This window comes from Lemur catta, chromosome 1, assembly GCF_020740605.2.
Source record: "Lemur catta isolate mLemCat1 chromosome 1, mLemCat1.pri, whole genome shotgun sequence".
Lineage (NCBI taxonomy): Eukaryota > Metazoa > Chordata > Mammalia > Primates > Lemuridae > Lemur > Lemur catta.
In genome coordinates this window covers 54876485-54888345 of record NC_059128.1, presented here as the reverse complement: position 1 = coordinate 54888345, position 11861 = coordinate 54876485, and the positions used below count along the sequence as shown (strand labels likewise).

Here is an 11861-nt window from a genome sequence, read left to right as displayed (position 1 = left end):
CAATTTGTGATTTAACATGAAAATATTTCAGCAACAAAACTTGTCTTCAACAAAAACTATGTGAAGGGAAGTAGTTTAATATAATTTTATGTTTTCTATTTGTAATAAAAGACTTTGGATATCATAATTTTAAAATACCTGCTTAAAACAATCATATTTTAACATTCCGTTTTTAAACAGTGTTTAAAAGTATCCGTTTAAACAACAGTATGAGATATAAAGTAGATCTAGAAAAATATAGCTGAGATGTGCATAATTACTAAAGAAAACCAACAGATTTACATTTTAACATAGTACTCATAAAAGTAAACATTCTTAAAAAGCCATTTTAGTGCACTTCAAAAACATGTTCTTTGTGCTCTTTACATATTATTTATGGAAGAATGTAATTCCTTATAAAAACTTTAAATTTTGGCTTAACTTTTTTTTTAACCCAGTCTTTCTTTGAATAATTCTTAAAGAACTGGCCACAGAATGATTTATTTTCAAATATTTACTTTAATCACTTCTAGACCTCTTAGGAAAAATAATTATCAATACAATGAATTTTCATTGTGAAGCAGGGTAACAGGAACACAGGTGACAAAGTTTATATTGCTTTTATGAAATATATCTGATTTCTATGCTATTTTTGTATATTCAGTTCATATATCTCCTTGCTTCATATTATTTTTAATCTCACAGTTTTATGTATATGGCCCAAACTATCATCTCAAGATGCCTAAAGACAATTTTTAAAGTATTAAAATAGGTTTTGTTCTTGAACAAACTGTTTTCCCCTTCATAACTGTATGCCTAGCTTAGCTGATCCATAGTCTTTCCTCTTCATGGTGCTGCATAGCAAATATCCATTATCTCAAGGAGGAAAATACTTCCTAGGCAATCACCAGTTCTCCTGAAGCCATGAATAGGTGTATTCATAAACCAGCAGCATCACCGCACCACCTAGAAAAGAAAAGAGCTGGTTTTTATCGCAAATCCTGTGGAATAGCATTGGCTTTCTTGCCGGGTTTTTGAATCCACAGTGTCCCACGCAGCATTGGGCAAGGCCTGCTCAAAATCATCAGATCTTGAGCTCCAATACAAAGATGTAAAACTATTATGGAAAATTCTCAGGGTAAAATCAAGACCATCTTGAGTCTCCAAATACATTTTTTCCCCATGAGTTTCTGCAACTTGCATCATCATTTCTCATCAGATTCTTTTTTAGGCACTTTTAATTTTTAAAAGTAAATAAATATAGACATATTTAGTCATGTAAGGGCATGTGGCTTTCCTGCAAACAGAAACCTTCAGATTCTTCATATGTAGGCAAAGGCTTTATCTTTTTCAGTCTACAGTTAGCATTGTCTTAGTTGCATTCATGAAAGAAATCTCTAAGATGGTGCTTGACTGGTGAGTCTGGTTTTCTCTTATAGCTTTCAAACTAGATTGCAACATGAAAAACAGATTCTGAATATTTTTAAAATCTGTACTGCAAAATTTAAAAAGAAATTGGAAGCTAAACTTCATTCCTTTTAACTGCTTCAGATGTATATGGATTTGAACTTGAAAATTTGCTAGTGGGGGTTGGGTGGCATGAGACCACCATTTGTCCTGGAAGAAGAGAGTTATGTAACTGGCTGCAGAGACTTGCTATGTAATATGTCAACAGGAATATGATACAGAAAACAAGCAATGAGGCTGCTGAATACCTAAACAGTGGAAAAAGCATTTGTATGTGGATCATTTTGTGTTCTATTTGATGCAGTAAATAGCATGTGTCCTGTGCCCTGCAGGATAATCTCTTTTTATCCTTTCATGTCTAACTGTGTGAAACATATTACAAAATCAAAATTTGGAAAGATATCCTGAACCCAGCTTAGAGAAGGCTTGGCTGTATGAATAGAAGATTGACTTCTGATGGACAGAAACAGAACTTGATTTGGATCTTAGCTATTTTGAATACACTGCCATATGCTTTTTTATTTTTAATCTACAGGCTGCACATGTTTGTGTAACCATATACCAAAGATAATTATCTGCCTGTAATTTTCATTTTTAACCCATGAAGATACTCTATTAGGCCACTCTCAGCTGCTGTAGCCCTCTCGGAATTCTGGCAAACAAAAAGAGGCACACTACAGATGATTGTTAATATGTATATAATTGCTGTGTTTATTCTTATCAACTGTTCACAATGCAAGACAAGAATATGCAGAATTGGGTTAGTTTTTAGCCTAGTGATATTTGGAGTTTAAACCACAGACTTCAAGATTCATTCCTGGAAGATACCTGATTGTTAGCCACATTGAACTGCTAAGACTATTATAAAAATAAGAAAGGATGCTTTTTTAGAATGAAGAACAAAAATTCCAGACTTACTTTTCTTTTCCTTTTTACTGTCTCTCTCTCTTTCTCTCTCTTTTCTTTTCAATCTTACCCTTAACTCAAAACCTTAACCTTCAACTCAAAAGGTACCTTTCTCTCTACCTTTCTTTCCTTTGAAGTTGCCAGGACTTGCACATTAAGAATGAAGAAGAGACCAGGTCCTCGAACGAGGTTTCCAGTTATTCACAGTTTTGTTTAGCCTGGACAGTAAGTTCACAACAACCCTTTTCACTAAGTTGGACACCACAGCAACTCAGAACACCACCCCCCCCCCAAAGAAAAAATTTAAAATGCCAACCAAACATCTGCAAGCCTCTAACAAAACTTGGGGTCAGATTATTTAAGAGTTTTGGATTAAGGTTCCAGTCAATTACCATTTTAGCTAAACTCTCCCTTGTCACCACTCTTTGTAGGCCCATTCCCTTCTGAGAAAGCTGGTGCTGTGATTTTCTCTAATATTAGGTCTACGAGCAAGTTTTTACAGTGTGGTGAAGGAAAAACACTGCATACTGGCAGAGATGCAGAAAATTTCCCACGTTCTTTGTTATTGGGTTAGTTTTTACACATGGGCCAATGCCTAACAGAAGACAGGTCTGAATCTCAAATATGAAGCAAAATCCATGCTTAAAGGCCTAGGAAGGTCAGGATAGATGGACTGTAATTGTGGAAGTATTTTCTAAACACGTGAAAGTGTGAACTGTTCACTAGCTTCAATGTATAGACTGTTCTCTGTCTTAGGTTGGTAGAAATGCTGGTTCATCGGGCTGAGATCTAAAGGTAAACATGCATGTGTGTTTGTGAAGTGGGGAGGTCGGGGTGGGGGTGGGGGGAGGATGTTGGTGATAAAAGGGAGGAAAAGCAAAGAGAGAGAGGAGAGGACTGGGAGAAGGTTTTAGGGAAGATTTCTAGGGAAGATTACCAGGATGTCTAAGTAGGTGAGTGCGGCCTGGTAAGAAAACATGTGTGGTCTTGAGCATACTTTTGTACTTATTCACAAGGTTGCTTATAATCCAAGACTATTTGCCCTGGCGGTTGAGTCTGCAGCAGTTATTTTCTTATCTATTTACACAGAGGCAGCTGACTCTCCCTGTGGGAATGGCAGCCCGGTTTTTGTGGGCTGGCATTCGAAGTGAGGCCCTGAGCCAGAAGCCTCCGCAGTCACACTGACAGAGGCCAGGAGAGGTGAGCACCCGGCTGGCCACAGTGTCACCACTCCAGGGGGGCCTGTGAAGACCAGTGGCTCTTGCTGCTCATTGAGTAAGTTGTCCTCCTTTTCTTTTTTTGAAATGAAGTTGAGGTAGGAGCAAGAATGAATTAGGAAGCACAAGGAAAAGTTTGATCGGGCTGGTCCCTCAGAGAAAATCCTCCGCTTTGGCTGAAGCACCTGGGTGCTCACTCAGACTCTTGCTGGCTGTGGATCCGTTCCTATTGACTTAAGCTGGGCTTTGGCTTCCATCAGCCTCCAGCAAGGACATAAATCGTACTATAAACAAAGGTAGAATATTTCTAATGGATGCCTTCAGTATCTCAAATACTCAAAGACAACTTTATATCCTCAAGGTTTCTGTTTTTCACAAAGTGGTAAATTTTTATTGCTTTGCTGATAGACACAAATAACAAAAGAAGAAACATTAGAACAATAAAGAAGGAAGGATTATAAATAATAACAACATCATTACCTGGTCCAAGTCTCATAATCTTGGGAAGCAGGCCTTTGTACAAAGCTAAAATCCTACAACCAGAAGGGAAAGAACAACACTGTTATTCTGAAAATAAATGGAGTTGTACCTCAGGATTATTAAGATGCTGTCCCAGCATTTACAGAAAAAAAAAAAAATATTTGACATTGCACACCTCCCAAACCAGACAGTATCTGAGTTAGTATTCTCGGCAGCAAATTGAATGCAGGGAAAGAGTTAATCAATTCTTTATCGCACAAGCTACGCTGGTCCTGTCCAATCAGAGACATGACTTTCATCAACGAGATGGTTTTTGCTTTCAAGACAGGTCTTACTTTCAAGACAGCTGTGTATATGGACAAAATGATTTTTGTAATTGAATTTAAAAGACCACAAACTCAGTCTTTTACATTAGGAAATATGTTGCAGTTTAGATCAAAATTATAAAATATTACTTATTTACTTGAAATTAAAACATGGGTGAGGACGGGGAAAGAGACAGAAAGTAAGACTTAAAAAAAGAGATCATCGGAAAAAGGCATATACTTTAAATTTTTATAGGCAAACTATTTTTACAGAGCTCTCAGATTTAATTCTCCCAGGAGACTATAATTAGGTGGCATTTTGATTAGATTTACAGTCAGAAGACAATTATTCTCCTGTCCATATATTAACAGGACATATAATATATAATAGCATATTATGCAGACTGACAAGTAAAAAGTTCATCTTAGCATTCAAACGCAAACGTACAGCATATTTTATGATCATGCCTCACAACACGATCTTGTTGGTGTAAGAACATTTTGACAACATCTTGTTACTGTGTTTATCGTGCAAAGTTTGTCATATGTATTCCACAGAGCTGCTTAGACACAACCCAACTTAGGAGGGCTTACTGGTTCCCATCAAAACAGCAGTACAATATGGTTTGAACAATACTTGAGACTTTCACATTTATTAAAATAAAAGTGTGTTACCCTTCTTCCTGATAGACTGTTGCCATTGTTTTAAAACAGGTTCTGTACTTGATCTCTCCAGGAACTGGTTGAGGCCCTTGAATCCGACTTTTGGCAACATCAAAAGGGATGTTAATGACTGAGGCTATTGTCCCTGAGAGAAGGCCAATCCCAAATTTTCTCAAAAACTCCAAGGTTGGATCCTAAAAGAAAAGAAGAATAAAATAACAGAAAGGGCAGCGGAAACCCCTAAATTGGTTAAACGCTATAAAGCAATATGTATTTAAGCAGAGCATTGCACTCTCGGCACCCTCCTGTTATTCCAGCGGAACACATTAGGATTTCCTAGGCTGGAACTTGTTTTCTTGACAATCCCATTGGCTATGTTTTTACACATGGTCTAAATTGCTGAAGTACACATTTCCTCACACAGGATTTATAAACACAGTTCATAAAGAAAGACTGGTATGGCATATGGGGATGATTTGTATAATTGGGCTTCACAATGTACTTAGTATTACTGTATCAAAACAGGAGAAATCCAAGCACACTATTAGCTAATTGGCCAGAATATTTTACAAATGACAGCAACTTCCACCATGAAGCCTACTAAAATGCTCATTTGTGTGTGGACCCCCAAATGTTAAATTAAATCAAGGCTACTCTTGGTCTGCTGCTATTCCCCTCCAGGTTTTTTGCATTTATTTTCACGTGTAGCTGATCCACTGTACTGAGAAGTGCTAGCTTCCTGTTATTAACAAACCAACTTGGGGCGGCTGCAAAACAGCCTGTGACATTCTGTGCATTATAAACAGTAGTAAGTCACTGGACTAATTGGCTAAAGAATTTACAACCCATTGTTTCTGAATCTTATTCTTCCTCCGTAGTAAAGGAAGAAAAGGGGAGAGAGAAAGAGAGTGAGAGCGAGTAAGCGAGACAGAAATATTTCTCCTTTCCATATGAATTTAGGCCCTTCACGTTGGTCTGATTTGATTTTCCACCCCTCCCTGCTCTGCTTTCTGACATCAAAGTATTTAATTAGGTCTTATATGGGAGTTGCTTTCCTTCAGCCTCTTTCTGTGCCCAGTGAGCTCACATTATGCTCTGTTATAATGAATTTGCTGGGACGCTCTCATGTTTTCTGTCTCAGTTCTCTGTTTTCAGCCCTTGGTTCTCTGAAGAGAGGTCATATCCCATATCATAAGCTGCTGACTCTGACTCCCCACCCCATCCTTTTCCTGCCCTCTCTTTTGGTCAACATTTCAGAGGCTCATCACAGAGGAACAACACAGGGTTGTGCCACACGTGATACTATTTTATCCAGCAGGAGAACTCAGAGAGGGGAAGCATACCCTGCTTAAACTAAAAGAAATTAAAGTCTGAGCATTGCATGCTTCCAGCTTCCATGAACATAGAAAAAATTATGAAAGCTCTGAAATTTTCAACTAAACCAAGAGCCAGGAGTTACCATCACAGAAACTCCTATGTGGCTAAATATAAAAAGCGGAGGGGTTCGGTAATAATTCTTGGATCTGGGCCATACAGGTGCCGGGGAGGTTTAAAGGGATTTAAAAACCAACAGGGTGTTTCAACAGGAAAAACAATGCAGTGATTGCAGTATGAGTGAGGTGTGTTTAAATAATTCCCTCTCTCCCCATTTTTTCTTTTTTACAAGGAGAGAAAAATGCCTTTACGTTACTCTTCTCCATTATGGCACAGAAGCAGCACTGGAGCTTGGAGGATGGCGAATTCAGGACCAGCTCTGGTTGTCTGACCTCGGATGAGTCACACAGAGCCCAGTGTACAGAAAGGAAGTTTCTCACAACTACCTTACCTCTGTACTGTATCATTTTTCTGGGAAATAAAAGCAATAATAGAAGTAAAAGTATTATTTAAGTATTGTACAAGCCTGACAGAGAATGACTAATATGATAATGTAGGCTGTTTTCTAAAGCTGCAAAGCATCCTGTAAAAAGATGCTCTCCTGGTGTTCATGTGACACAGCCAAGCTCTCTTTCTCAATTAAGGACAAGAGTGAAAATGATGACTTGTATGCACATTGTCCTCTTGGGAAGTTCAGGGGACCTCACTGATGTGTTTGCCGAGTGTCAGAGTTGGGAACGGAGGGTAAACCAAGACATTCAATGATGGTCACCATGCTTGAGAATGCATTAGAGACCGAAAGCTAAGGTCTCCAAGTCACCACAGTGTTCACTAGCAGGAGTGAGTCTTGAACTGTGTTTTTATACATTTCTCAGCACAATAGTAAGATCCCATAGTAGTTCTCAAATCTAGCTGTGCTTCAGAGTCAACTGGTAACTTTACAAAATACAGATGCCTGAGGCCCATCTGAGACCCTCCTTAGGGTCCCAGACCAGAATCTCTTGGAAAGTGCCTGAAAGTTGTTTTAAAAGCTCTTCAAGGGCTTCTGCAACTACCCACCTGAGGACCTGCATCTAGGAATAAGTGATTTTTATGTTCTACGCAGGCAAAGCAAATGGGCAGTTGCTACCCTCATGGACACTCTAGGGAGGAAAAAAGTTCGCTTGGGATGGCCAAGAGGGTATCCCTCACCACCCGGCTTCTGGACCCACAGTCAGTTCCTCCCGTGACCCCACAGTCTGCTTTAATCCAGCATCCCAGGCTGGGCCTGGGTGTGCTAGGGAGAGAGCCCTCTCTCAGCTTTCTCTGCTTGCTTTGCTGCATGTTGCCAACCATCCTCACATGAACGCAGCCTCTCCTCTCAAATGCCTCTCTGGCTTGTCCACGCCGGGACACTTCCACCACACTGGCTTTCGTTCAAGTTCCCATCAGCATTACCAGGTATGGCTTCCTTCATGACTTCTGTGGTCTAGTCTTCACAGTGGCACAGATGGCACCATGGTGGCAACTCTTTTTATGAAAACAGAGTTTTCTTAAAACTTCTGTTTTTAAGAAACCAGAAGTTTCTGGTATCTCTCTACTCAAAGACCCTCAATACCTCTCAGATGCACAGAGAGTAAAGACAGAGCAACTCACTTGGCCTCTGGTTTCTTTCCCACAATATGCTTCCAACTTATCTTTCTAGCTGTTGCTACACCCCTACCCCCAGTCCATACTATAGTACACTGGTTTAATTCATAAGTATTTAAATATACCAAGCACTTTCCCAACTCCATGCCTGTCTTCATACTACTCCTGCTACCTAGAATGTCTTTCTCCATCACATTCACCTGGAGCAATCTCACTCCCCTTTAAGGTTCAGCTTAAATCCCACTCATCCAAGAAACTTTTATGGATCCTTCTGTCAAAATTGATTTTTCCTCTCCTCTACTCCTAAGACACTGTGTGAACCACAGTCATCACCCTTAGTGTGACTCACTTAATGTTTGGTTTATTTTTGCATGTATTAATATCTACTTTCCCTGTGGGACTATGAGCCCATGCAACATAAGAGCATGTGTTACTCCTCTTTGTTTTGTCTGTTTTGTAGTGTACACAGTAGGTGCTACATCAATGTTTGCTGATTGGCCTATCAAGGTATGTACTTATTTATTTTTGTAGAAAGAATGAGAATCAAGTTTAATCCTTAAGCACTCTTTCTCAGGACTCAGTCTTCTAGCCTGGAAATGAATCCTTATTATAATTTCACATTTCTTTCTATCAGGAGGCATTACTGTGGGGCCATGACAAGGCACTGGGCATTTGGAAAGTAGAATATTTCAGGGTGGATGAATTGAGACTCTCTGGTCACAGAACCAGACCTAGGCTTGCCAGACCCCATTGCTCAGTGGCTTGCAGAGAACAGCACGATGGGGCAGCCTGTGACAAGATTTTAGCAAAAAAAAAAAAAAAATGCAATCGACATAGAGTAAGGTCTTGCAATATTACTCTTTGGGCTCTTTGTTCCTACACTTACCGACCTTTTCCTTAGTAGGCAGAGCCATCCACTTGCCTCAAAAAGAATGAGGATTGTTATAGCATGATTACAAAGAGAGAAAAAGGTAATATGCAGTGTTTTTGGTTTCAAATTAGGATCTTATAATCAAAATGGAAGTCCTGGAGGAGAGGCATAATCTTGGAAAAGATTGGGGGCAGGAGTCAAAGCGTGTGCGTCCACATGGAGAGAAGGTACTGGGAGCCCCACTAGTGGCTGTGGCCAGAGAGCCACTGCACAGAAGCCATTCAACACATTGGACCCTTTCTTGGCCTTCTGGTGGGTGCCGTGTGCCCGGGGAGAACACCTCCCCTGGAAGGTGTTCTCATGGCAGCAGGAGGAGAGGATCTTTATTTGGAACTGCTTCCAAACCACACTGCTGTACAACCTCTCAGCAGCCCAGGCCCCTAGAAAGGCTGGGGACAGCGATGATGGTGTGGAAGAAAAACTCCAACCCTAGTCCTTGGGTGGGGTCAGGTCAATATTTGTTACTTATTTAGAGACTTTCCTTTGAGGCTCTCAAAATGGTAGATGTCTCTGTGAGAAGGTCAATGATTCCACCTCCATTCTGAGGGTTAAAGCCCCAAGGCAGAGCGGGTTTGCACAGCATTTTGGAGTTACCTAGCAGGCAAATGGCAACATTAGGGGGAAAGTCTTTAGGCAATGATTCTTTACTGTTCTAACCATGAAATAAGGGGTCCTTAAACTTGGGAACCTGGGGCAGAAGGGAAAATAAGCAATATAGGAACTCGTTTCTCTGAACCCAAGTGAGCTTTTGAGGGGAACATGGGGGCAGGGAGATGGAGAGGACCAGCGGCCATGCTGAGGCCAACGTGCTCATAGCTCAAAACTTGGTTTCAAGTTGGGCAGGGCTGGCCTGGCTTAGGAGCAGAGGCGAGGTGGGGCTGTAGCCTCCACCCAGAGCCCTGTTAATTCTGCGGTTGCCTGTGGAAGCCCCTGAACAGCATCCAGGCAGCGTTCAGGACAGCGACTCTGCTGCCTTCAGTTCCATCGGCCCCTCCCCTACAGCCCAGGCCCAACCTCCCTGGGCCTCCTCTCTCCCCACAAGCACCTCACTCCAGGTTAGCAACATCCCCTTCCCAGCTCACAGAAGAGGTAACGATTTTAATGACATCAAACATTTAACTACACATTTTGTGCCAGATACTGCTGAGTGCAAATTTCTATGCATTAAATCAGTTAATCTTCATAACCTTTGAGGTAAAAACTATTATTATTATTCCTATTTTACAAGTGAGTTAACTGAAAGGAAGTAAAAGAAGGGAATTTTTGTTGCATCCAAGTGAACTCAAGACTTTGCCTCAAGGCATAGTTTTTCTTCTGATCCTCCTCAGAGTCAGTGGGTGGGCCGGTGGGGGAGGTATCCAAGAACCTCCTGGAATTATAAGCAATGGTCCGGTGTATGTGTAGATGAGCTTTTCTGGGGAGAGTGTCTGTAGATTTTTATCAGGCTTGTAAAAGTTTAAAAACAATTTCATGAGACCATTTTCCCTACCAATAAGTTTATAAAGTCAGTAAAGGGCAGTGCAGGTTTGGAAACACTGGGGCTGAAAACTGGAAGCCCTAATTTTCACAAGGTTGTCAGGCAATTCACCTCAGTGAAAAGATTTCCACACTCCGGCTCTGGAGTCCAGCTACTCACATCATATCTATGAGCTCAGTGGTTCTCGGAGTGTGGTCTCTGGATCACCATCACCAGCACCATGTGGAAACTTACTAGAAAGCAAAACTGAGGTTCTACCCCAGACCTGCTGAATCTGGGGATGGAGCCCAGCAACAGCAATCTATTTAAACAAGTGCTCCAGGTTAATCCTACAAGTGCTAAAATCGGAATTACTGCTCAGCTGAAGTTTATGGCTCACCCTCTTTGGCTCCTTGGACTGGATAATTGATGTTCTTAGATTCATCTCAGTCTGGATGTGCTGGGAAGCATTTTAAAGCTTTCTTTGGGAGCAAGGGGGTTGTTTCTTTAAGGCTGAAGAACTGAAGGCAGTGCTATTAACTTCGTGCTACCTCTCTTCCCCTCAGTTCAGCCCAAAGTGAGAAGGCACACAGGTGAGGTAGCCTGGTCTGAGTGGTGTCTATCACATGGTTTGAACAGGTCAATCTGTGCTATCAGCGAATCACCCCAGCATTTATGCCAATAACCATAACAATAAATAAGAATAAAATTTATGGCAAAATAAATAGCAACAATAAAATACTACACATGCTATAATCTTTGTATGTTTCACAACTATCATGAGAAATAATGCTATTATTAATAAAAGTTACTTATTGCCAGGCACAATGTTATAAGCAAAAAATATCTACAAAACATATACATTATATGACAAACCCTATCAGTTAGGTATATAACACCATTTTACAGATAAGGACGTGAAACTTCATTATCAGTTGTCCAACTGATCACACTGCTTGTAAGAGATGGAGCCTGGATTTGACCCCAGGTGCTTCTGACTCCCAACCCCATGCCCTTAACCATTATGTCATATGGCTTCTCATCCATCATTCATTTGTTGTGTATCCAACCAACCAACATTCACTAGGTGTCTTTATGTGTCTGGTCCTACCTGGGTGCTAGAGTTGGGTATGACAGTGAAGGGTTCAGTGAAGGGGTTGGCAGTGGGCATCTAATCAACCATTCCAGCACAATGTGATCAGTACTGAAGTGGGAGTGTGGACAAAGTGCAGGGCAAATACACAATAGGGAGAGGGAAGTTACTCTTGGGATTTCACTCTCTAAGTCCTGTGAGACAGGATCCAGCATCTTCCTCTTGAAAACTTATTCACTCATTGGCTGTTTAGGAAGTCAACAGACATATCATTATTACAAGTGTTGATAATGAGAAGCACTCACTATGTGTCAGGCACTGGGTTAAGTGCTTTGTGTATTTAAGCCTCACTACACCCCTG

General features: G+C 40.7%; 1 protein-coding gene and 1 long non-coding RNA gene across 3 annotated transcripts in view; one reads left to right on the top strand and one right to left on the bottom strand.

The window, feature by feature from the left end:
- Nucleotides 1-61: 61 nt before the first annotated feature.
- The window catches only part of SLC25A21 (solute carrier family 25 member 21), a 464300-nt gene continuing 452500 nt past the window's right edge, over nt 62-11861 (bottom strand). Inside the window, exons 8-10 of one of the 2 annotated variants that reach the window (XM_045568367.1) lie at nt 5030-5211; nt 4050-4102; nt 62-945 (exon numbers count right to left, since the gene is read on the bottom strand). In XM_045568367.1, the coding sequence (XP_045424323.1) occupies nt 884-945; nt 4050-4102; nt 5030-5211 (297 nt within the window). In that variant the 3' untranslated portion in view covers nt 62-883. The remainder of the gene's footprint in view (nt 946-4049; nt 4103-5029; nt 5212-11861) is intronic. The other variant, XM_045568373.1, reaches the window with a different exon arrangement.
- Nucleotides 3128-6720, top strand: LOC123650013. Its single transcript, XR_006739221.1, has 3 exons — nt 3128-3147; nt 3442-3627; nt 6684-6720. It is a non-coding gene; the product is annotated as an uncharacterized LOC123650013 (long non-coding RNA).